Here is a 26,034-nt window from a genome sequence, read left to right as displayed (position 1 = left end):
TGTGATTTCACTTCAACGGCAATGCCTTATTGTCCGTCAATCTGTCTTTAATATAATTTTATAAAAAAATAAGACAGCACAAATTAGATCCACTGATCATTTTAAATTCATAATACAGTAATTTTTTCATCATAATTTGTTTTAAATTCTAATCAGTGGCTACATTTTAAAATTTTAATTGCATTGCACCTTGTACCATTAGGGGCCGATGACCTAGATGTTATGCCCCTTTAAACAACAACAATCATCATCATCATCAGCCAGGATGAGTGGCTCAGACGGTTGAGGCGCTGGCCTTCTGACCCCAACTTAGCAGGTTTGATCCTGGCTCAGTCCGGTGGTATTTGAAAATGCTCACATACGTCAGCCTCGTGTCAGTAGATTTACTGGCACGTAAAAGAACTCCTGCGGGACAAAATTTTGGCACCTCTGCGTCTCCAAAAACCAAAAAAGTAGTTAGTGGAATGTAAAGCCAGTAACATTATTATCATTATTATTCATCATCATGTTTCTTTAATAGTAGGAATCTTAATTTCCCATTTTCACCCCGTTTTAAAGTGTTTATCTTGCAGAGAAAAATCCTATTCTTGTAACATTACATTTTAATTGTTCAGGGAAATGAGTACAATAAAACCTCCGTTATTCAAAACACTTTTAACCGAAATACCATTTACCGTTCAAATTTTTGGGAAGTAAAATAATGCAAGATTCAAGGTTGGATAAGGAGATCAGCAGAAGGGTACAAGTGGGGAAGTACGTTCTACCAGAATGTGAGGAACCTGGTGTGCAACAGAGAAGTTCCTATGAAATGTAAAGAGACAGCGGTAGAAAAACTGAGTGATAGGATGGAGAAGAATAAATTGAGATGGTTTGGACATGTTGTGACGATGGAGGAGGGAAGGTTACCTCAAGTGTCGGAGCCTAAGATAGAAGTAAAGAGGGCAAGAGGGAGGCCCAGAGCAGGATGGACGGGCTCTGTCAAAAAGACGAAGACCATGACGATGAACATTCTGAGCCTGTTGCAGGTCCCTCTTAAAGTGAATGGTAGGATGTAACACCATCACTTTATTCTTTTTGTTATTGATAGCTATGATATCCACTCTTCTCGGTAAGTCGTTGGTAGAGATGCAGTGAACTTTTTCGTGCACTTCCTGTCCACGCTGCATCAGGCCTTGAGCAATTGATGTCTTTACTCGATGGTGATGATTGTTGTGCAGTAATTCGGAGCTCCTGCAGAACCCCAGCACATGTCGAAGCGTTTCAGTCTCATTACAACCGTTTTGGCGGCAACGGTTTGAGCTGAAAGTTCGGCAGGGAACTGATCTTACTGCGGTCAGGTTTCATGACATTTTTATAGCATTTATGTATTTGGAATGAAGATAAAGGTGACTTGTGAGACTTCCAGGAGTGATCGGCATACAAAACCCACTCTTCTCCCTTTATGAGACAATTGGCACTATAACCGAAAACATAGTGTTGGTTTGTAAATACAGTTGAGCAGTTTGGGTTTCCAGTACATAAAGTACTTTGTCAACAATGTATTTATTATTTATTGTAACAGTAAAAGTTGATTATGTTGGCTAGCTGAACACGAGACTCGACACGGGTGTCCGGTCTCTATCTGATTTGTTACAGAGGAGAGGGAAGTAAAATAAGTATAATGGAATGTTTTTAATTTTGCTCAAAATTTTATTCATAAAATACAAGCAGAATTCAAGATCACCTCAGCACAGCAGTTACGAGTATTTCTCCTGGGATTGAGCTGGTCCTGGTACACTGTGGGATTGCAACGTTCGTTCATAGTGGCACCATCTTCCGAGAAGGTCTCTAATATCTTGAATTTCTAGAAGATCTTGAATATCTAGAAGATCTAGATGATCTAGGAGCACTCATGATATTTGTTGTAACACTGCACTAGGATTCAAACTGGACTGCACAAACAAAGTTATTGTTAATGGCGATTTTAAACAAATCACAAGTGGCGATAAACTGTCCTCACAGTTTGATTGCACTGGATAATTGCGATGTAATATCACAGTCATTACTACTGGATGGAGTTAAGTGATAAATTAAATTGAACTCGTAATTATATCGGATGTATCAGCCATGGAAAATAAATCACTTTATCAAAGTTAAATATGATAACTTCGGCTGAATAATGACATAGAAAATAAAATATTCAACTTTCAAACTTTACAGAGTTTCTTGAAATAAAATGAAACGAAAGAATTTGTTCTGTGAATTTAGTCTTGTTCACGATTAAATAATGGCAAAAAAGAAAACACTGTCCTTTCTAGAACCGTCCTGGGTTCAACACAAGTCCTATCTGGATAATTAAGAAATGTTAACTGCACCAGTTTATTTAACCACAGTTCTAAGGCTGTGTTCTATCGTGAATCTGGTCACTTGGAAAATAAATCTTAAGTTTGACAGCACTATTAAATTCAACTACTTTTGGTCAGTAGCTTGTAACATAAACGTATAATTTGACGAAATGTTCTAACACCTTGGTAGAGTAATCGTGCACTTTGACGTTTTACTACCACAAAATTCAATCGCCTATACAGTTTGAAATACTAAATTACGTTCCACTATTAGCACAGTTTTATCACTTGTTGGGGTTAAATACAATTATGTACAGTTTTGACGTTTCATTAATGACAAAGTTTTATCACCTTTAGCATTCAATGTTAAATCACTTTGTAAAGTTTAAACACTGTCATTCAAATCCTATCATCTCTTGTATTTTCAAATATCAAATTACGTTTAAGTACTTGGTAGCGTAGTATCGTACTAGTGAGGAAATGTAAGTTTGGATCACACTGTTCCTGTAAATAGTTAAACACCTGAACTGTTCACGTCTCAACACATACGCAACTTCTATTACCACACGCAAATTATACTGTAATTCTTCTAAGTCTTGTAGATGCGTTGTAGAATCAGAGTTCAATAGTACGCGGACTTAAGCTTTCATTGGAGAGTTGAACTGGCGACTTACATCACGGTGGCAGAATAACCAACAGCCGACCGAACGGCCTCGACTGTTGCACAATGTAGACTGGCGGGATCCCCCAGAGATTGTAACTGTTTTATTTTTACTAATATCTCCCTTAATCCTTAACATATTTCTTTCAAACTTGGCAGTCACATTCATAAAAATTGGGCTACCCGACGACGTAGTTCATGTCTTTGTACCTGAATCCACTCAAAATATATCAACGATGGAAAGAATTGAACATTCTATCAGCTGATGGAACGTGGCCTTGACTGCGTTCCACAGTTTGTGACGTCACAACTCCTCGTCGCTCTCAGCTGGCATGCTTGCAGGCTGCTGGATGAGCTCGCTCGGCGGGCAACATAACTTCACACATCAGGACTATAACTTAGAACAGTATCTCTGGTATAATATGTACCCTATTGTCTTCATTTACTTTCACATAAACCTTCTAAAAGTGATTCTTAACCTCTAAAAATGACATTTTAATTATTAATTCGAAACCCCCTTTACCCTCTTTGTTTCGGTTAATAGAGGTTCTTCTATAGATTAATATACATGGGGCAGAATAAGGATAGCAAGGTTTCTGTTGCAATGGGTGAAAGCACCTTATTGTTTTATAGTATGACAAAACTTCTGAATAGCCGGGTTGAGTGGCTCAGATGGTTGAGGTGCTGGCCTTCTGACCCCAACTTGGCAGGTTTGATCCTGGCTCAGTCCGGTGGTATTTGAAGGTGCTCAAATACGTCAGCCTCGTGTCGGTAGATTTACTGGTACATAAAAGAACTCCTGTGGGACTAAATTCCGGCACCTTGGCGTCCTCAAAAACTATAAAAGTAGTTAGTGGGGCATAAAGCAAATAACATTATTATTATTAAAACCTCTGAATAGGCACAAATTGATCATACAGTACATAGAAAAAAACCATCAAATCGAACTATCGCCCTTGTATGAGTTTACAGACTGAGATTTAGGACGGAGAAAAAAAGATGAGGCAAGGCATAGAGACCAGCTTCATAGTTGATTCATCTCAGATCAAGTAGGGTTACATCAGCTATTGAAATGTATTGGAACATTAGCAACATGTGCGTAAGGCAGCGGCGTAGATAAGGAGGATGTATCTCTCCCCCTCTATTAGGTGCTTTTATTTCTTACAGTTATTATTTTTATGAAGGTAAAAATAATAAAAACATCCATTCAAAATTGGTTTTTAAAGTATTATTATTATTATTATTATTATTATTATTATTATTATCATCATCATCACCACCACCATCATCATCATCATCATCATCATCGCCCAACTGTGGACCATGTTATTTCAGCCATTTGCATCTTTGAGCTTTAATTCTTTCTCATTATTTTGGCATTCGCTTTCTGTGAGCCTCCTTTCTTTCATCAGTCCACTTCTTGCCTGTTTTCAACTTTGGCTTTCCTTGGAATCACTAGTATGCTCAATCTTTCTTCTGGAGAGGAACATGTTCCTGGACGTCTTCATGTGTGATCCCTATTTCTTGAAGGTCTTTTTCAACTTTGGTGAACCAGGGTCCTTTGTGTCTTATTTACAAAGTAGGAAAAGATTCACTTGGTCAATCTTTGTGAGCTCATACGTGTTCTTTGGCCGTAAAAATTAATCCTCCGTTTCCGAATGGTGTCCGTTATCCTTTCCACATGCAGGTACAGTTCATTGTTATGCCGTATCTGTACTCACCATTTTCTCTGGTTGGTCCTGGAATTTTTCTCAGGATTTTTCTTTCTTTGGCTTCTAACTTTTCCATTAGCCCCTTCCTGTTCATATTCCCCGCCACAAAGGCAAAGTCATATTTATGCCACTGTCGTAAGGTACATAAAACAAACAGTCCAACCTGGAAGGAGAACTTGATGATGGTTTTAAAGTCTCTGAATGCTTCAATTCTTCAATAAAAAATGTTGTAATAACAAATGAAGATTTTGTGAGTTAATTTGAATCTTCCCTGGACCCTTAATATCTGGTCTGAGAACAGCATTGAGAGAGAACCTGCTTTCTTATAGTGGCTCCTTGGTGGCGTACGGTAAGCTCCAGGGACTGCTCAGCTCCAACCCTCTCCTCCTGCCAGGTCGGAATACACTCAACACTGGTCTGGCAGCTGCCAACTTAGGAGCTATGGGTATTTTCTACCTTGCTCCCTCTCTAGGGACGGGGTTGGCCTGTCTGGGAACCACTGCTGGACTTTCTGCAACCCTGGGTGTGACATTGACAGCAGCTATTGGAGGTATGATTTGTTTGAAATTTTCTTTATGCTCAACTTAGAAAACCAGAATTTATTATCTGTACTAGGGAAGTTTGAGAGTTTGTTTGTATGTGGAAACCAACCTGCCATTAGAAAGCTTATTTCAGGAATGGAAAAACCTTTAGCGACTAGCATGTCACTTAAGGTCTTTCCTATTGTTTTTTACTATCTTGTGTGCCATCGGTTGTTTTCCTTTAAAAACATCATGAAATCCCTCATTTGACTTAAATTAGGTATTACATTGCATAACAAATAAACTGAATATTTTATGGTTTTATTTTGCAAAAATAATTGAAAATTACATTTCAAAAGCAGGTAAATTTTAAAAATAAAGTATATTTATGGTGCACATCGCCCTGAGGTTCACTCAGCCTACACCAAAAATGAGTACCTGGTTGATTCCTGGAGGCGAAGGCGGCCAGGCGTAGAGCTAACCACTTTACCCCATCAAGTGCCGAGGTTACGAATAGTGGAAGCCTTTACCTTCCACCCCTCCAAAGGCCTTCATGGCCTGTACGGAGATGACTTTGAATGTCAAAATAGGCTATGTTGCTAAATTTTTGACCTATTTATTACATGTTAAAAATATTAAAATATGTGACATGTTGTCCTGATGTGCCACAGAAATCATGTTTGCGTGTTACCTAGCGGCATGCGTCATAGGTTCGCCATCCCTGGCTCATTTCTTCTGAATTATTAGAGGCTATATATATAATTATATTAGCTTATCAGGGGAGCAGGTAGTTAAAAAAAAAAGGGTGGGGGAGCATGCTGGAGAAATTGTCTGAAAAGAACATCGTCTGCGTGAACTATTAGTTCTGTTAAAGAATGGAATCTATCAAATGTACTTAGAATTCAGTTTTGTACAAAGAAAGTTTATGTGCATTTTCTTTCAGCTGTGATTGTTTTCCAGAAAAAGATACCTTTCTGTCTTTTGGTGCATGCCTCATTCAATAAAAGCCAAAATAACGGGCAAACTATTTGTCATGTTAGTGAAATAGGAGCACTTGTGCAAGATTTAGAATTGCTGTAAATTTTGTTCAAAAATGTTCAATCCATTTTATTTGTAACTCTAACAGTTTGCCAGATAATTGCATTTTCACCTGTTGAAAGAGCATTTTGAGCATATGGCCCAGAGTGTCAGGTGTCATATAGCTGGATGAATTATGATGAAAATCTTTATTGGTATCCATTAGAGGTGCAGTTCCACCAATCTTTATACTTTTCACTCTGGGAGAGAATCGTTATTGAGGTGGAAAATAGATGACAGTAAAAGAAAACTTGGAGTAAGCCAATGTCTGCGAACCTTAAAAGAGAATACACTGCCTAATCTATTAGAAGTACAAGTGAGGTTTCCTGACTATAGGAAATGGTGTTGAATGCTCGACTAAAATCAAGAAGATTAAGTACAGTAATATGACTGTGCTGTTCACTCGTTGCTTGTCTAATGTCATCTGTGATTTTCAATAGGGCAGTGGTCATGCTGTGTCCCTTTTTGAAGCCTGACTGCAAAGGGTCAAACAAGGAATAATTGTTAAGATAGGGTACTCGGTTGTTGATGGATTATCCATTTTGAAGGGTTTGGAGAGAGAAGGGAGTATACAGACTGGCCGAGAGTCTGATAAATGAACAGATGGAGACTTTCCTGGTACCGGATTTATGATGGCAGATTTCCGTATCTTTGGATATGTTCTGGAACTGAGGCAGAAGTTGTGTACGAGGGCAAATCATAAAGTAAGTTACACTTCCAAGTTATGGCCATTTATGAAACCACTTACACATAGGTAACACGGCTATGACAACATAAAATGCAAGTTAACTTTTCCGCATAGTCCCCTAGAGACTGCAAACATTTCTCGGAACGTCAACCAACTTTTTGATTCCGGATGCTCCAGTATTATGTAACCACCTGGAGACGGCTGCTTTCACCTCCTCATCGTTTCGGAATTGTCGTCTACCGAGATCCTTTTTGAGCTTACCAAACACTGATAATCACATGGCACTAAGTCTGGACCGAATGGAGGATGTTGCCATACCTCTCACTGAATCGCTGCAGCAGTTCGGGGTGGGCCATGTGAAGTGGTGCGTTATCTTGCAACAAAATCACACCACCGGTCAATTTTCTCCACCGCTTTTCTTTAATTGCCTTACGCAACTGGTTCGACGTTTGACAATACAAAGCAGAGTTGATTGTCGTGCCTTTCGGTATAAATGCTATGTGCACCACAGCCTTCATGTCAAAGAACGCTGTCGCCATTACCTTTCCTGTTGAAGCTTGGACATTGGCCTTCTTTCATGGCGGTGATGTGATATGCACCCATTCCGTCGATGTTCTCTTTGTTTCAGGGGTGAAGTGGTGGACTCATTTTTTATTCCCTGTGATGATTTGCTGCAGAAACTCGTTGCCCTCCACAGAATACCATTGCAGAAACGCCAGTGACGGTTGGAAACATTGTCCCTTGTGAACATCGGTGAGCAGACGTGGGACCCATCTTTGACACAGTTTATGAAATCCAAGGTGCTGGCGACCAGTGGAGAACACACTGCCATACGAAATGTTCAGCACGCTGGCAGTTTCCTGCAGTGTTATGTGCCGATTCTCTCTAACGATCCCGTCCGCACTGTCAACATGTGCAATGGGACTGGATGTTGTGGGCCTGGCTTCACGATATTAGTCTGTGAGATGGGTGCGTCCGGCATTAAATTGCTTTCACCACTGGGTGAGAAATTGCACACACACCATATACAGCAGTGATTTCACAATGAATGTCCATGCAATTGAGCCCTTTAGCCCATCAAAATCTGATCGTTGCACGCATCTCCAATTTGGAGTGAACATCCAGTTGTCTCGCCAATGAGCCTAGTCCACTCTGCACACACAAAATGCGACAGGATACCACACTTTCCTATGGGATGTGTCGGCAATTACTTTTGCTTGCTCTGCATTGGCCACGGTCACTACACACAACATACTCTCACGGTGAGCTGGTGTAACTTGCTTTTTGATTCGCCCTCGTATGTCAGCAGTCACTGGGCATTTAATGTCTTGAATATTTTTAATGGTGATGATGATGGTTCAGTCATTAACTCCAGTGGCATTTGATTGGACCAAAAACACTTTGTGGGTATAATCTATGAAATACTTGAACATTTTAAGAATAATTTACTTTTTAGCAATAATGTACTAAATACTAGGAATTTTTTATTAATAATTTAATAAATGCTTGTTCATTTTTATAATAATTTACTAAATACAAGTACTTTTCGTGAATGATTTACTAAATACTTGAACATTTTAAGAATAATTTACTAAATACAAGTACTTTTTATGAATGATTTGCTAAATACTTGAACATTTTAAGAATAATTTACTTTTCAGCAATAATGTACTAAATACTAGGAATTTTTTATTAATAATTTAATAAATGCTTGTTCATTTTTATAATAATTTACTAAATACAAGTACTTTTTATGAATGATTTGCTAAATACTTGAACATTTTAAGAATAATTTACTTTTTAGCAATAATGTACTAAATACTAGGAATTTTTTATTAATAATTTAATAAATGCTTGTTCATTTTTATAATAATTTACTAAATACAAGTACTTTTTTTGAATGATTTACTAAATACTTGAACATTTTAAGAATAATTTACTAAATACAAGTACTTTTTATGAATGATTTGCTAAATACTTGAACATTTTAAGAATAATTTACTAAATACTAGTACTTTTAAGGAATAATTTACTAACTACTTGTAATTTTTAGGAATTATATAATAAATACTGGTACTTTTAGGAATTAAAAAAAAGCAGTTTATGTTTCTCCTCAGTTTCATTAACAGTACAGAATTTGAACATTGGTCTATTTGGTAGTAGCTGGATCAGAAATTTGTTTATAGTGTGAATTATAATTTGTGGTTTGTGCTTAATTTTAACACTACAAAAATGTTTATTTAAGTTGTCAAGTGGTATACCTGGGTCACAAGCTGCCTCTGTGGATCCGTGGTAGAGTGTCGGCCTCCGGATCCCAAGATAGCGGGTTCGAACCCGGCAGAGGTAGTCGGATTTTTGAAGGGCGGAAAAAAGTCCATTCGACACTCCATGTCGTACGATGTCGGCATGTAAAAGATCTCTGGTGATACATTTGGTATTTACCCGACAAAATTAAATCAATCTCAGCCATAGACGCCCAAGAGAGATCCGGTTTATTCTAGGTCCGCTAGATGGCAGACAGAGTAAACCGGAACGTCGAAATTGACGAGCAGACAGCCAGATGGCGTCAAATCGAAATGTCTGCAAAACGGCAGCTGAGGCCATACGATTATTATTATTCCTGGGTCACAATGAGTAGGAAATCACAGAAATAGGCAAATGAATTGGGAATTTTGAACCTAATTGGCCACTATGCTGTGTTTTACTTTTTCAGGTGCGGACATGCCCGTGGTCATAACAGTACTGAACAGCTACTCTGGTTGGGCTCTGTGTGCTGAAGGTTTCATGTTGGACAATACTCTAATGACCATTGTAGGATCCCTCATTGGATCTTCTGGTGCCATTCTTTCATACATCATGTGTAAGGTGAGTGTTTCAACTTTCAACTGAGGCAAAGTCAAAATTTGCTACCTTATACCCCATTAGGATCGTTTTCTCCTTTTGTGTTTGTCCTGTGTTCCTATTCTTTTACCACCTTCATTTATCTTTGTGTTATGTTTCTTTCCTACACTATCTTGTCTTTCTTCTTATCCTGCACTTATCCCCCAACAAGACTGAAGATCTGTCAAGATGGCCCCTCGATGAGTGTTGATGCCCGCCCTGCTGATGAAGCTGGTAAGCAGAAATGAGCTGAGAAGAGGTGAATGTGGAAGAACTGGAACTGATCAGGAGAGGGCCGATCTGTTTGAAGACTGCAGTGTGCGATGATGTGAAGATTGCCCTTGTCCTTTTGTGTTTTAATATTTGACCTCGTTTCCTATTTCTATCGCTTTCTCTTCTCACACTGACCTGCCATTTTCTTCCTATTATACAAAGCATGTTTCTTAAGAAAGTACCGTTTATAAATATGGTCGCTGCAGTGCTTCGGTCAGGGTTCGAACCTTGCACGCTCAGTATGTACATCTGTAGGCTAGTCAGAGGCGTATTGAAAATACCTCTGACAATTAATGACCCCGCCAAGTGTGTAGTACGCACTGTGATTCCATTCTAGATGGAAAAGGCGTGAAAGCTGTTTCAATTCATTGGCAGATTAGTGGAGTGTATGGAGAGCATGCTATGAGCAAGTGAATGGTAAGAAAATGGGTTAGAGCATTTAAAGAAGGCCGTGCTAACGTTCACAACGAGAAGTGTAGTGGGCGAAGACTTGGTGTAAAGAGTCGATGCAAAGGTTCGAGAAAATAGACGCTTTACAATTTCACCATTAAGTTATGAGTTACCTGAAATTTCAAGTAGTGTTCTTTATGAAATTATGTCAGGACGCTTAGATTATTGGAAGTTGTACTCTCAGTCTCTTATAGTTAAGTAGATTGTCAGGAGTGCAGTTTTTTCTAAGTCTTCAATAAGCAGCATCGCGTTCAGCCATTAGTGCTCTAATCTCACCTGAGAGGCAGGGAGCTGGCTTCTACGAAACTCAAGCCTTCTTTTCAGGGGAATGTCTTATAGTACAGCTCAGTTATATCTTGTTTGAAAAGAGTCACTTTGTCATTTAGGTATGTCTTTAAGTTTGAATATATCCTGCCATGGCACTGCAACTGTGTCTTGTAAAAGTTTATTCTTATCAATTCTTCGTAGATCTCTATATGAAATTATTTTCGGTGTGAACTTGGGACTTTTAATAGAATAGGCCATAGATATAGCATCATGCCACAATATACCTGGGACACTAATTTGACTGTGGTGAAGAACTAATTCAGGTTGATTAGTGGCAATGGGATCAATTAAGGTGTGTGATGTGTCTGTGTGATGTGTAGCATTGAGAGGGAGAAATGTTAAGTTGCAAGCTTTAAAAGAAGTTAAAAGTTGGGTTGTCTGAGGAGAGTAAGGTTCAAGAAGGTTTATGTTGAAGTCGCCCATTATATATTAGAATAATCAGTGACTATAGTTCCGTTTCTATGAGTTTCGACTTGACAGTTAACCAGAAGTCAATTGGTGCCAAATTGTTATGAGTACAAACAGTTGATTCAAGATTCACAACATGAACGGAAATGAATATACTCTAATATAAGTCCAGAATCAATTATTCTTTGTAGCAGTGCGTATAACTCGCATAAGATTAAAAATAACACACACATTAGGATAAGGCTAAATGATAAAAATAGATCAATGCTTGAACATATAAAACGCGAGAAAATGAAACAAAATTTGTACTCACTATCTAGAAGTTTGCATTGCTGATAGATCCAATTTCTCCTAAGGAGGGAAAAAATCCTACATAGGGAATACACCATTCATTTCTGAGTCACTATCGGTATTGTCATAGACTGTTGAGGTTTCACTCTCGCTTGACCCAAACGAGAAAATTGATACCTTCCCTCTCTCAAGCTTGAATTATCTTGGATTGTGTCTCACAACCTTGTTCCATTCTTTCGCACTTACACGGCCGACGGCTTCCCAAAGAGGTCTTCCAACTTCCGAAAATGTTAAGAATCGCAAATCAGTTTTATGGCGTTAAGATGGCAATGGTATAGTAGGAGGTGAACAACTTTATGCCCGTGCTATTTCATCCACCATGTAAACTGGGTACTAGGGCTTGTTTTGTTTCACAGGATGCACGAGATCCTCCTTCTTCATGTCATCGCGAACCGAAATATTGTGATCCTTCAACCACTCGATCAACTCATTATTTATATTAGCGGTTGTTTGTGCTTTGACAAGAATGACACAGTGAACTGACAAAGATCACAAAAAGAACTGAGCACAATACAACATACAGCTGATAGCACGTGGTTTTAGTATACAACAGATCGACAAAACTGGTGACCTGAACTAGAGTTCAATGTGTTCTATCGGACCAATCGGCTGCCTATGATTGGCTGTTTATTAATTCACTTAGCCTCCGCCAAAAGGCAGTGCTCAAATGTCAAGTCGAAACTCAAGAGAACTGAACTATAAATCTTGTATTTGAGTCTTTAGATCACATAAAAAGAACCCCGCATTCGGTGGCTTATATACTACACTCAGTTATTTCCAAGAACATGAACTCAGGTTTGATTAAGGTACAGTCCTAGCATTTTCCGGCTGTGGAAATTGGAAACCATAGAAAACCATTTTCAGAGCTGCCAACAGTAGGGTTCAAACCTACTATCTCCTGAATGCAAGCTGACAGTTATGTGACCCAAACTGTGCAGCAACTGGCTCATTTTAAGATGTCTCATTCTACAAACTCCGCAAATGACAACTCCAGTCAATATACTTCACTGTAACACTCCGACACATGGGTATTAGTTTCGAGGGTTCTCCCGGGACTGCACTGTGCAACTACGACACTAGAGACAGTATGACTCGGATGTTTCCTGCTTTGAATACGCAAAGGTCTCGGAATATGCAAGAAGGCCATAAGTACCAATTGTGTCAAAAGTACTGATAACATACCAGATGTTCAAAAATATGCTCTGCTAATTCTTTTGGACAGCGTACAATGACAGCCTAATGTGGGCAAACATGCTAGAACCTAAGGACACAGGCACTCGGTATCATCAGTCACTGTTTTATTTATCATTGATGAAAGTGCATACAACAATTACTGTAGAATAAGCTAAGTATTCCATGTACCTACAGCCCACACTAGCATGTTTATAACTTACAACCTTTTAAGGAACAAACAGCTGTTAAATCAAATACAGGAAACCTCGTTAGTGTGTTCCGCATTAACACGTTTTCCCTCTTAGCACGTCGTAAATTTGAAGTCCCAACTTGCTTATCACATCATGAATTTTCGTTATTACCGCATAGTACGAGCACATTTTTCCTAGCCCTGAAAATGTTCGTCATCCCTTGTTAAAGAAACGTGAAACGTGATTTCCAACTTAGCTAATAGCCATTGCCACAGTAGCCAATATTTCTTCTACTTTTACTCCTTTCTTCTCTATAATCTCCTTCACCATATCCATCCACCTCTCCACTTCTTTCTGGTCCTTCCCCATTGTTTTTCTCCTGTTATTTTCTCCATAAATACTCACTTTGGAACTCTATCCTCTTCCATTCTCATCATGAGTCCATACCATTTCAGCCTACTGATCTTGTCTTGCAGTTTAGGGAATTCAATTCTCTCTCTGATGTCTACATTTCTGATCTTTTCCTTTTGTGTCTTCCCAATTATTCCTCTAAGGAATTTCATCGTTATATATATCCTTAGTACAACCCCTAAATACTTTTGAAGCATTGACTTCACAATTTTTACCCTCAAGTATTCAGATTGATCATTACAACCTAACATGATACAATGGATAAAAACATCAATCAACTGTATGTTCAGAGTGGCGCACGAATAGTTGACACATTTAATTTTAGAATAACAACTTTATTTTTCACAGAACACTAATGAAATTGTAGACTCAGGTAGCTTGGATCATGGAAATACATTTTACTATATCACATTTTCAGTCTGGCCTCCACTGCAGCGGACAATCACTTCGAGACGAGTACGCATGTTTCTGATGACTTTGCGGCACAGGTCTTCATGAATTTCACTGCAGAGCTGCACAATCCAAATATTGTTGCGGCTTTGAGGTCTTGAAGCAAAGAGTTTTTCTTTCAAACAGCCCCATAAAAAGAAATCACAAGGATTTAAATCTGGGCTTAAAATAGGCCAGAAGAATCTGCCATTATTGTTGTACTGTGGGTAACGATGAGATGTGAGATGTTGCACCATCTTGCTTAAACCACTACGTATGAATAGGGAGTTCTGTAGCGAGAAGTTGAGGCATGAATTCATTCTCCAGCATGTCGTCGTATCGTTGTGCATTAACTGTCTGACTGAAGAAAAATGGTCCAATTAACCCATGACTTGACAGAGCTACCCACATACTCACTTTTTCCCATACATGGTTTCTTCATGAATAATGTCTGGTTTTTCTGTAGCCTAAAACCATACATTTTGTTTATAAACTGCCCCATTGAGGTGAAAATAGGCTTCATCAGAGAACCAAGTGTTAAACACTACTTCATCTTTATCTTGAGCCCAAAAACCATATTGCAATCTCTTCTGCGTGTGAAGATCTGTTAGCTTCTGTAGAACAGACATTTTGTACGGGTACAATTGAAGGTTACCGTGTAACATTCTTTGAACTGAATGGCGTGATGTTCACTTTATCTTATCTTTTATGTTGGCTTGTGTGGGCTGCGCTGCATGGCGACCCTCAGCGCAGCGATGTTTTCAGGAGACTGAACTGCTGGTGCACGTGGCTGCTTTTCTTCCTTCATACTGCTTGGTTCTTTAAAGTTTCTGTATAAGCAAAGGATGGCATTCCTTGCTGGAGCACACCTAGTCTGAAATACAGCTTGAAATTTCCTTTGTGTCGCCATAACACTTTTTGATTCGCAATAAAAGATAACTGTTTCAGCCCGCTGTTAAACGGAGAGTCGGCCGTGGTCGGCCATGGCAGAAAGCTCACTGGAATGCAGGCATTCAGAAACAAAGCATCAGTGTCACCTATACAGTTATTTCCATGAAACAGGGAAGGTGTGCGCAAAATTTGAACAACACAGTACATAAGTTGCATTTTATATTTGCTTTTCAAATGTGTCAAGTGTGCCATCCTGTAATACTCAAAGTGAATTAATTTCTTCTCTATATCTTTGTGATGTGAATCATAGCTGTTGTTTTGATTCCAGGCTATGAACCGCTCTCTAATAAGTGTAATTCTGGGTGGATACGGTACAAGTTCTACAGGCAGTGGCAAACCCAAGGAGATTACTGGAACACACACGGAGATCACAGTAGACACTGCTGTTGAAATGATCCAGAATGCCAAGAATATTATCATAACTCCTGGTATGTATTCTTAATGTCAGTTTCTTTTTTTTTAAGATTCTATCCTCTATTTTGTAAACTTGCATTTGAGCTCCATTGTTAGCAATCTTGAAGCTAATTTTGCATGGTTTCCCATTTTTGAACCAAACAAATACCAGGGCAGTACCTTAATTAAGGCTGTAGTTGATACTTTTTCAGTGCTAGCCCCTTCCTATCATAACGTCACCAAATTCTGTACATGTCAGCACAGTATTAAGCATGTAGCAAAAGATAGAAAATTGTACTTTGGAATATTAATTAAAGCATAAAAGCGAACAAATGTCTATATTACATTTTATTTGTAGTTAGAAATGAAGTTGATCATTGGCTTTGGGGTATGAGGTAACGTTAGACTTTCGTTCCGTTAATGTAACATGATGTTTAAGTGCATGTGCTCACTCTTGCGCACACAAATGAATACATACGGGAAAGAATGTATTTGTTTGTTTGTCCAACCCTTGTCCCGTATCTCTACGGGATCAGGTATGAGGTGAGATGAATCTGCCGGGGCGTGTTTTTATGACCGGATGCTCTTCCTGATGTCAATGTCAGCAGAGGAGTTAATGAGATGAAATGAGTGACGTGATATATGGTAGTAGGAAGGGAGAGGGTGAAACCCGGTGCCGGCACATAGCCTACACCTGTCAAGTAGCACCAAAGGGTCTCTCCCTATCCATTGGACGAATCAGTATCAACAGCGTCATATGCCCACACACCATACGAGCACTGCGGGAGAGGTTTGGAATTTAATCCAGGCTTTTGGCACGCTGTCTAGTGATCAGAAAACGTATACCACCACCTCCCCTACCCTGCCGGCCAACATTCTCATGGTGAAAATGTTTTCAACCAAAGGGACTTGAACCAGCTAACCACAGTGTCAGGCAGTTTAGACTTCAACGCCTTAACCCATTTATGCCCAAGTTATTTTTTGTCTTCCGATATTGATAACTTTTATATATAAACACTTAATATGACCCATTATTCATGTACGAATGAACAAAACCGTATTTACTTGTTTAGAACCCATATAAACACATGGGTCGTTAAACGTCCCGCTAAGCACTTGCTCGGGAAGATCATGTGGATACACAGGAGTCAAGCCGAAATTTCTCATAAGAATCTAAATTTTAAAACAAAAGCTAAATACAAGAAATGTCCTGTGGATTAATTACAATTGATCACAACACACTCGTGTAAATTGGCAGGTCACTAGAATAATTTAGCAATAGTACTCGTTAAATTTGGCAGTAGTGTTATTATTGTAAATTGACTTCTTTTAACCTAATAATAATAATATATTCTGTAATACGTTGCGTACTGTATTTACTCATATATTAGACCCCCCCTGGCTTTTCAAGACGAAGGAAAGAAAAAGTCTCGCATACAGGACCCCTCAAAGTAATTCGTCAGAGAAGAACAACGATTCCGCTTCGAAGCAGGTACAAGTCTTATTGCAGCTCTGATAACATCGCACAAATTTGTGAATAGTTCGTCTGGAAGATTCACGCGATGAAAACTCGGCGAAATCATGCGGTGCATCTGTGTTTTATAGTTAAGAAACGTCTGCCTCCTAGTGTAGGCCTACTGCAGCTCTGATGACGTCACATGAATAGGTGAATAGTTTTGTGTCTGATCCGCGCATTGCAAGCATGCATCCGCCAGCATAATGGTTAGCAAAAATTAGCTTCTGTTATCGGGAGTCTGAGTTCGATTCCCGGTACCGTACTGCCAGAGATTTACGAATGGCAGGAAGGTTGATATGTGGTAAAAATGGTACATGTAACTCCCCTCCACTGGGGGCGTGTCTAAAAAGAGCTGCATTACTTCGGGATGAGGATACAAGTTTACTTTAATTGAGAAATATTCACGGTTGTTGCTATTAATATACTGGGCGAGATCATTAACAAAGTGATCGTTTAATATCCCGTAACTCGGGCCAATATAGGTATTTGGAGAGAAGTAAGTTTAAAACATGATAAAAACTCTCCAATTTTAATGATTGTTTTACTCGCCAATATACATAATAATAATATTGATTTTATGTCTCCACTTTTAACAATTTTCGGAGAATCCAAACAAAACATACTATGTATTAATAAAGAAAATGGAGACAACGAACATACCAAATAAACATGATAATAACCTGTAGATATCCATAAATGCGGCAAACATTCCTGTTACTCTTTCCATCGTCAAACTTTCTGAACTATCCGGGCGATAGCATACCTAACCTAAACAATGCGGTCTCTGTTATATCATTTACATCTGTTTAGGTAAATCCTGATGTGATAAATGCAGAGAACAAGCATGAAATATACTTAAAAATAAGGATCTGGCTTTCAACAGCTGCATTTATCAAAAGAATGCTTCCGGTCACTATGTATTACATTCGAAAGTACAACTCGTAACATACGCGAGTTATCAGCTGGTGGTTTGACACGCTTTCTACAACACGGCTTTTTTCCGGAAGGAGTGGCTTCTGCTACAACACATACACTAACTGGGAATATCACAAGACCATCTCCAGAAACTATTTGGGAATAGACTTGCATTGTTTGGACTCTATAGTCGGGAACGAAACTATTTGTAAAAGGTTCAAAAAGACGGAACGTCGAATGCTCTGGATTGCAGTGCATGGCTGACGAGAATGGCAGTGAAGATGACTTCACTTGGAATTTCTTACAAAATTGTACAAATTGGAATGACGACACGCCGGTAGTAGGGAAGTTGCAAGTTATAAATCTCGTTATAAAGCCGTATTGGAATTCGGAATAAGAAATTGTTACAATAATAAAAACCACCTTTCCAATACTTAGTAATCCTTTATATTTATCCTATTTATTTATTTATTATTGTAACAATTTCTTAAGTAGGGAAGTTGGGGGCGCAAGACGATAATTCAAATGAAAGTCATGATTAGGGAGCGGATTTTTATGTAATTACATAATTTTTTTGCGTAAGTTTTAACGCAAGTTACGAAGTTCATTATTCCTATTGTGCATCCCCAAGTGTAAAAACTGAATCTTATTTCACATAAAAATACATATTTTCACATTTTTTAAATGTAAATACATATTTTAAGAAAATCTATAATAAGCACATAAATCGGCAATATTTGTTGACAATAAAATTTAAAATGCTTCTGTGTTATAAAACAATGCTCATATTTTCATTTTACGATTACGGTATTGTTTTTAACAGTGTATTTAACATAATGTATCTGAATGTTTCGGCTTTTTATGGACTTCCCTCCATAAGATCTAAAACTTTCTGGTCACTGGCTACGTCGTTACATTTAGACAGCGATTTGATTTGCTGCACAAGATGTTTCCTTGCATGATGTCATTCCAACTCCTTATGAGTCAGCCCTCTCGGGTTTTGTTTATAGAATATCAGCGAAAGGCAATCACGGAGAGATTAGGTGACGTAATTCCGTTACGACATGGGAGACTCGGAAGAATATTGCCCCACCATTAGGTAGTGGAATTTCATCACTCCTAAGAGTAAGGTTAGCTGTTCGGGTCCATATATCATTCCCGTGGTCGCGTGATTTTGTATGGATTTATAAGAAATATTTCCTTCAGTGTCCGCTGCTATTTTTATTGAAACAGTGATTCACCGTAAATGCGTGTGTCGTAACCTGCAAAATAATGCCAAAAGAGAAGTCGAGTACAAGGTCGCGTCTTCAACAATATGTAGTGAAATTTAAAAGCATTTTTATTACTGATGGAAAAGTATTATTTTGCCAACCGTGTGGTAAAACAGTACGTGCAAATCAACGTTCTCAAGTAATCCAGCATTTGTCTGGAAATAAGCATATTGCGGCTGCTTCGCGTGTGCGTTCGCGACAATTACTAATAGCTGAACCAGCTACTTCAAATGCAGGCCCATCTAAATCACCGCCGTCTCTATCCTCCTGTAGGCGTCTCTATCCTCCTATAGGAGGATCGAGACTGCGGTGATCTAAATATTCCCAGTATTATTTAGATGTGTGCAGAGCATTTGTTTGCGCCGACATTCCTCTTGCTAAAATAAATAATCCGGGACTGAGAAATTTCCTAACAAAGTACATTCATTTTGAGCCTCCAGACGAATCCACGTTAAGGAAAATCTATCTCCCAAAATGTTACGAAGAAACTTTACAGAGAATTCGGGCAGTATGTGATAGCGAAAAACTGTGGGTGAGCATTGACGAAACCACTGATTCAAGTGGCAGAAAAGTAGGAAATGTTGTAGTTGGTGTGTTGAAGAATGACAAAACTGCTTGCGAACATCCTTATTTGCTAGCGTGTAAAGAAATGCTTGCTGCAAACCATGTCACTGTAGCTAGGTTATTCAATGAAGCCATGCAGTTACTTTGGCCAAAAGGTATAAAATACGACCATGTATTGCTTTTCCTTACTGACAGTGCAGCTTACATGAAAAAGGCAGACGAAGGCCTTTCTGTGAGCTTTCTGAAAATTATACACGTAACTTGCGTTGTTCATGCTCTACACAGGTTATGTGAAACTGTGCGGGCTCAGTATCCTCAAGTGGATAAATTAGTGTCTAATGGCAAAAAAGTCTTCATAAAAGTACCCTCAAGAATCGATCTCTTTAATGAGAAAAACCCGGATCTTGCGCTTCATCCTCTGCCTATTGTTACGCGGTGGGGTACCTGGCTTAGCGCTGTGGTATACTATGCAGACAATTTCGAAAGTTTTGCATCCGTTGTGAACGTGCTAGATAAAAACGACGCGTCGTCAATTGAGATTCTTCAAGAGATACTAAAAGACAGCTCTTTGAAAAATGATTTGGCGTTTATATCTGCCAATCTAAGCTTCTTGTGTAAAGCTATAGACATACTTGAAAAATCCACTAACATGTTGTCCGAAACAGTGAAGGACGTGCGCGCTGTTGAAAACAAATTATATTCACTCCTGGCTTCGCAGGTACAGGGACTGTTAAAGGTCAAATATCAAAATTTGTTCAGGAAAAACAGAGGATTTCAAACAATGTGCCAAATTTCTAATGTATTAGAGGGTGCTCATGTTGGCGAAATTGATGGCGTTATTGTTGGTGACATTCCTCTCTTTAACTATGCTCGCCTGACTTCCTGTGATGTGGAGCGATCGTTTTCGCAGTATAAGGAGTTCTTTAGAGATAATCGGCATGCATTTGTGATGGACAATTTGGAGATGACCTTTGTTGTTCACTGCAATTCTGAGACTACTTCTAGCAACTAATATTCCAGCGTGTGATGAGTGAGTACGAACTGGTACTATTTTTTCAAAGATGATAGGTTGCTTTTGCCATATATAAACAAAACTTTACCTTTAAAAAAATAACCATTCATAATATCTACTCTGGCATATCAAAAATTAATATACCATACAGCACGTTTCCATACACAGACACCATTTTGCCTTAAGGAGCACGTTTGGTAGCACCATATTCTAGTACAAAACATTATACTTATTTACTTCTTGAGCGCGAGTAGTTATGTGATATTTAAAGGAAAATAATTTCAATTTTTTATCACATATTTTAAAGTTTTTCAGCACATAAAAAATAAATATTTTTCACATTTTTAGCACATAAAAATCCGCTCCCTAGTCATTATCGGGTTTACTATGTGGTAGGCCTACTGCTCAGCCGACAGACGAATGACTGTCCATTAAGTATTTTGTATCAATATTAATAATACGGTACCCTTATCCCTTTTCTCTACGGGGTCGATTATGAAGTGAGACGAATCTTCGTAGCAAGTTTTTATGACCACATGCCCTTCCTGATGTCAACCTCACCTGAGAAATTAATGCGATGAAACAAATGACGTGATATGAGTAACTAAAACTAATTATATTTACTTTATATGTATGCCTAAAAGTCGTGTTAACCATGTGTCTTTTTACATTTAGAAATACTGCCTTCCAACGAAAATAGCCAGTATAACTGAAATACATTCATAAGTTTGTTAAAGAATAGTGTGGGATGGTTACATGTACAATTTGTAGCCTAGAAGGTATGTGTTCACTGCACAAAATTTGAAGTAATCGCATATTGGACCCCCCTTTACTTTTGTTTGGCTGTAAAAGTGGGGAGAAAAGGGGGTCTGATACGCGAGTAAATATGGTATGTTTAGTCATTTCTCCCTTCACTCATTTAATTTAAAATCCCTTCGGTATCGATCCAGTCTTTGGCAGATCTCATGATACCAACTGAGACACCTGTACAATGAATCCAGGATTCACCATCACGGTCCTCTTCGAATGACTTATCACATGTTTTGCAGACATCTCTAATTGGCTGAGATTAGTAAGAGGATTCAAGCTGGAAGTTGTTTCTATCATAGTGTAAGAAACATGTTATGGGACAAAGATGTGCCAATGGAAGCAAAGAAAACTATGTACAAGATGTATTACGTACCCATAACAACTTTCAGAGCAGAAACTTGGACAATGACAAAGAAGGACGAGAGTCGAATACAGGCAGCTGAAATGAAGTTCGTGAGGAGTATGATACAGAAGAGTAGAAGAGACAAAATAAGGAATGAGAAAATCCGGGAAGAAATTGGAGTGGAAAAAAGAAAGATAGAATAGAGAAGAGCCAACTAAGATGGTTTGGGCACATAAAGCGAATGAGTGAGGAAAGAATGCCAAAAAAGGCGATGGAAATGCAAATGCAAAGAAGGAGAGGCCGTGGATGACCACGATTGAGATGGAAGGATACAATCCAACGCAGTATTATAGAAAGAAACCTGGACTGGAACACAGTGTTGGAGGAAGAGTGGTGGAAAGACCGAAGAAAGTGAAGAGGAACCATGTTTGCCCCTACCCGGCAAAGGGAAATGATGATTATGATGACTCTCTAATTGGCGACGTGTTCGTTTTGTGTCAGCGTTGTGCCTGTCAGTTGGACTGGTCTTCTTTTGATTCTTTGTCATTTCATCATCATTTAGGCCTACACTGATAGAAGTTGAAACAAAACTGTCAAACACCCAAGCTCTCGGCGTTTCGTTACATCTTGGGTTGTAAACGACTGTGGTAATCGCTTGTTGCCTCCTGACTGTTGCGTTTCGTCCATGCCATGCACTGCTCCAGGATGGATCACATCCTCGGAAAGGGCATTCCTGTTGAAAGGATGAATCCGTGTAGTTCAGAAGCCACTGCTGATATTCCCCATGGACATAGCTTCCTGGTGGCACACCTCAAATATTGGGAAGAAATCTTTCCTTTTTGGTTTCCTTCCATTTCCTTTGAGGAAGTCTTTTACCTTGGTTGTGGTTACAACACCTTTAAAGAACCTGTTGTGGCCCATTGGTGGCAGGAGATAATCATGAGGGATGAACACACTGGCAGCAAATGCCATAAAAAAAAAAATTCACATTTATGTTAAGGTCTTATTCCTTTTATACACAATGTATGTAGGAACTTTCGATCTTGCCTTGTATACAGATAATTAATCTTTAAACAACTTCCAATAGGCTGGTAGTAAAACTACTCTGTTAAAATCAACGCCTGTATTACAATCACCATTTGTTTTCAGCGAACATCCAACTCAATCATCAATCATCATCAGCCAATTCTATAATTACATGATGTGGCCTCTTTAAGTCGTGAACTCAGGTAAATCTTTAGCAGAACTCTCCAGGTAGAACGGTCTCGAGCAGTTCTCTGCCAGGTAGCACCAGTTGTTCTCTTGATGTCTTTGTCCCATCTGTCTGGCGGTCTTACTCTAGGCCTTTGATGATCTCTTGGACTCCATTCTAACACTAGCTTCGTCCATCTGTCATCTTCTCTTCGAGCAATATGTCCAGCCCATTGCCATTTTAAGGTGGCTATTCTCTCAAGAATGTCATTAACTTTAGTGATTGATCTGATGTCATCTGCTCTCTTCTTATCTTTCCTTGTAAAACCCAGCATTGACCTTTCCATGCCTCTCTGCAATGTCCTAAGTTTTCCTTTCGTAAATTCGTTCAGTGTCCAGGTCTCACATCTGTAAGTTAGCACAGGTAGAATGCACTGATCATAAACTATTTTCTTCAGATTTACTGGCATATTTGATCTGAAGACAGTTGAGTTTCTTCCATACACCTGCCATCCTAGCTTAATGTGTCAAAAAATTTCTGGTCTTATATCACCTTTCATATTCATCAACTGGCCCAGATAGATATATTCATTGACCTTCTCTAACGGCATGTTGTTGATGTTCACACTTCCTGTTCTGATCCACTTGTTGGACATGACTTGTGTTTTGGAAAGGTTCATCTTCAAGCCGACTGACTCGCATTCCATGGCGAGATCAGTAACTAATGTCTGGAATTTGTCATTGTCGTTTGCCAATAATGCAATGTCATCAGCAAATCTCAAGTTGTTAAGCCTTCTGTCATTGATCCTTATACCCTTTCCTTCCCAATTTAATTTCGACATTGCCATCTCCAAAACAGCTGAGAATAGCTTTGGAGAGATTGGATCACCTTGTTTAACACCTCTTCTGACAGGGAATTCTGGAGTTGCTTCACCGACATTCACAAAGGCTGAAGAGGACTTGTAGATGTTGTTGAGAACTCTGATATAAGCCACCTCAACTCTCTGCTCATCTAAGGCTTGTAAGATAACTGAATGGCTGATTGAATCAAATTCCTTTTCAAAATCAACAAAGGCTATGCACAGAGTCATCTGGTATTCATTTGCTCTGCTAATCACTTCACGCAGAGCCAGAATGTGCTAAAGCTGCTGCGGAATCCTGCTTGTTCAACTGGCTGGGTTGAGTCAAGGGTAGAGCTGATTCTGTGCAACAAGGTATTCATAAAAAGTTTGTACAAAACAGAGAGTAAGCTTATAGGGCGATAGTTTTGGATATTGTGAATACTTCCTTTTTTAATACAATAATACTATCTTTGCTTTATTCCATGATGCTGGGATTGAAGCATTGTGTAAACAAGAAGTAAAGATTTTAGCCAAGTGGTTTACTGTTTCATCACCTGTAAGCTTCAGAATATCAACAGAAAGATAATCATCACCAGCAACAGTTCCTTTCTTCATGTTGTCTATAGCATATCTGACTTCCGAAGGAAGTATATCTGGAACTTTAGTTACACTTTTTAGGTAACTTTCCTTTGTTTTACTATACAGACTGCTATAAAAGTCTCTGATAAAATTCAAAATCTCCTCCTTTTTAGTAATTCGACCATTATCTCCATCAATTGCTATGATCTGTTTTTACCAATTGTGAGCTTACGTTTAGCTGCCTTTAAACTTGTCTTGTTCTCTACACTTGTTCTTAAGGTTTCTTCATTGAACTTCTGTATATCAGCTTTCATTTCTCTTCTTAATGTCTTACATAGCTCAGAATATTCTGTTGTGTCCCGATCAGTTTGAATTTTCATTTCTCTTCTCCTTTATAGCAGGTCTTTGGTTTTGTCACTGAATTTATTTGGTTGGTCGTTATTCTTACATAAGCTACCTACTTCTTGTTCACTTACAACTAACATTTGTGCTAGGTCTTCTTCCTTTGTTACCTGAAACTTTCTTTGGATGACTTTTTGGAATTCTTCTTTGTTTTCTGAATTTTTGAGATTGAGATTCCTTTTTAAGAGTTTTTTTTTTTTTTTTTTTTCTGTTTCTTTAAACATCCAACTGCAAGCAACTAATGCTTCCCCATACAGCCACTAATAGCGATTGGAATGTTCTGCAAAAAATCTGCAAAATTTGAGAGATGCTGTGCTTTGTTTGAGCACACTTGATCCTCACAAAAATGACTCTGATAAGTTGGAGATAATTGAAACATAAGACAATGCCAAATTAAACGTAATGCTAAATTTGCCGAGTCTCCCTTACTGTCCCTGAAAATGCAAGGCATACAGCAGTCCTAAGCAACTACAATATTTTATTGTGTTATTATAATAAAATTAATTCAAAAGAGTAAGTAACCTTTCTAATTCTTTGTTTTTGTTTCAGGATATGGATTGTGTGTGGCGAAAGCCCAGTATCCTCTTGCTGAAATGGTTGAAATACTTAAGAAACGGGGCAAGAAAGTGCGATTTGGAATCCATCCTGTAGCTGGTAAGTAAAAGTATTATGCAGTCATTATAGGTATGTTTCTACAGTGATGCTCCTTAGTAAATGGGTGATAAATAAGGAAATGCAAGTTGCTTTACGTCGCACCGACACAGATAGCTCTTATGGCGATGATGAGACAGGAAGGGACTAGGAGTGGGAAGGAAGCGCTTGTGGCCTTAATTAAGGTACATCCCCAGCATTTGCCTGGTGTGAAAATGGGAAACCACGGAGAAAAAAAAACAAACACTTGTAACATACTTTGTATTTACTGGACACTGGCCGCACTTAAGTGACTGCAGTTATCGAGCTCGGTAAATAAGGTAATGATAAGGATCATTATATGTCCTAAGGTCTCTAAGGTTTATAAGAACTTCGATTAGATAAAAAATTCTTTGTAAAAAACTATCTGGATGGATCTTGAAGATCTTTTTTGTTAAAGCTTGGAATGCTGAGAACTAGTTGGAATATGTAATGAAAAAGGTTTTCTACTTTATGTTAACTTTTTCTTTGAGCTGGTCACAATGACGCTATTACTTACGTGGAAAATTGTAGTCCTCGTATTTAAAAATGCGGATCATGAATTATATGAATTATAACACAGTAGAGGTTTCCACCTATTCAATACTAAGATGTATTTACAATATTTAAATTACACGGGTCTAGTTTCAACCCTCCTCGGGGTCATCATCAGCCATATTAAAGCATACACAATTTACGA

The 26,034-nt window shown here is 38.6% G+C and overlaps 1 protein-coding gene across 3 annotated transcripts in view; it reads left to right on the top strand.

Moving 5' to 3' along the window:
• The window catches only part of LOC136885434 (NAD(P) transhydrogenase, mitochondrial), a 151,317-nt gene that overhangs the window by 111,401 nt on the left and 13,882 nt on the right, over positions 1-26,034 (top strand). For all 3 annotated transcript variants that reach the window (XM_067157984.2, XM_067157986.2, XM_067157985.2), the window contains 4 exons: positions 5,027-5,247; positions 9,697-9,848; positions 15,096-15,255; positions 25,215-25,319. In XM_067157984.2, coding sequence (XP_067014085.2) covers positions 5,027-5,247; positions 9,697-9,848; positions 15,096-15,255; positions 25,215-25,319 — 638 coding nt within the window. The remainder of the gene's footprint in view (positions 1-5,026; positions 5,248-9,696; positions 9,849-15,095; positions 15,256-25,214; positions 25,320-26,034) is intronic.

This window comes from Anabrus simplex, chromosome 14, assembly GCF_040414725.1.
Source record: "Anabrus simplex isolate iqAnaSimp1 chromosome 14, ASM4041472v1, whole genome shotgun sequence".
Classification (NCBI taxonomy): domain Eukaryota; kingdom Metazoa; phylum Arthropoda; class Insecta; order Orthoptera; family Tettigoniidae; genus Anabrus; species Anabrus simplex.
The sequence above is the reverse complement of the archived record's forward strand: the minus strand, read 5'-3'. Positions and strand labels throughout refer to the sequence as shown.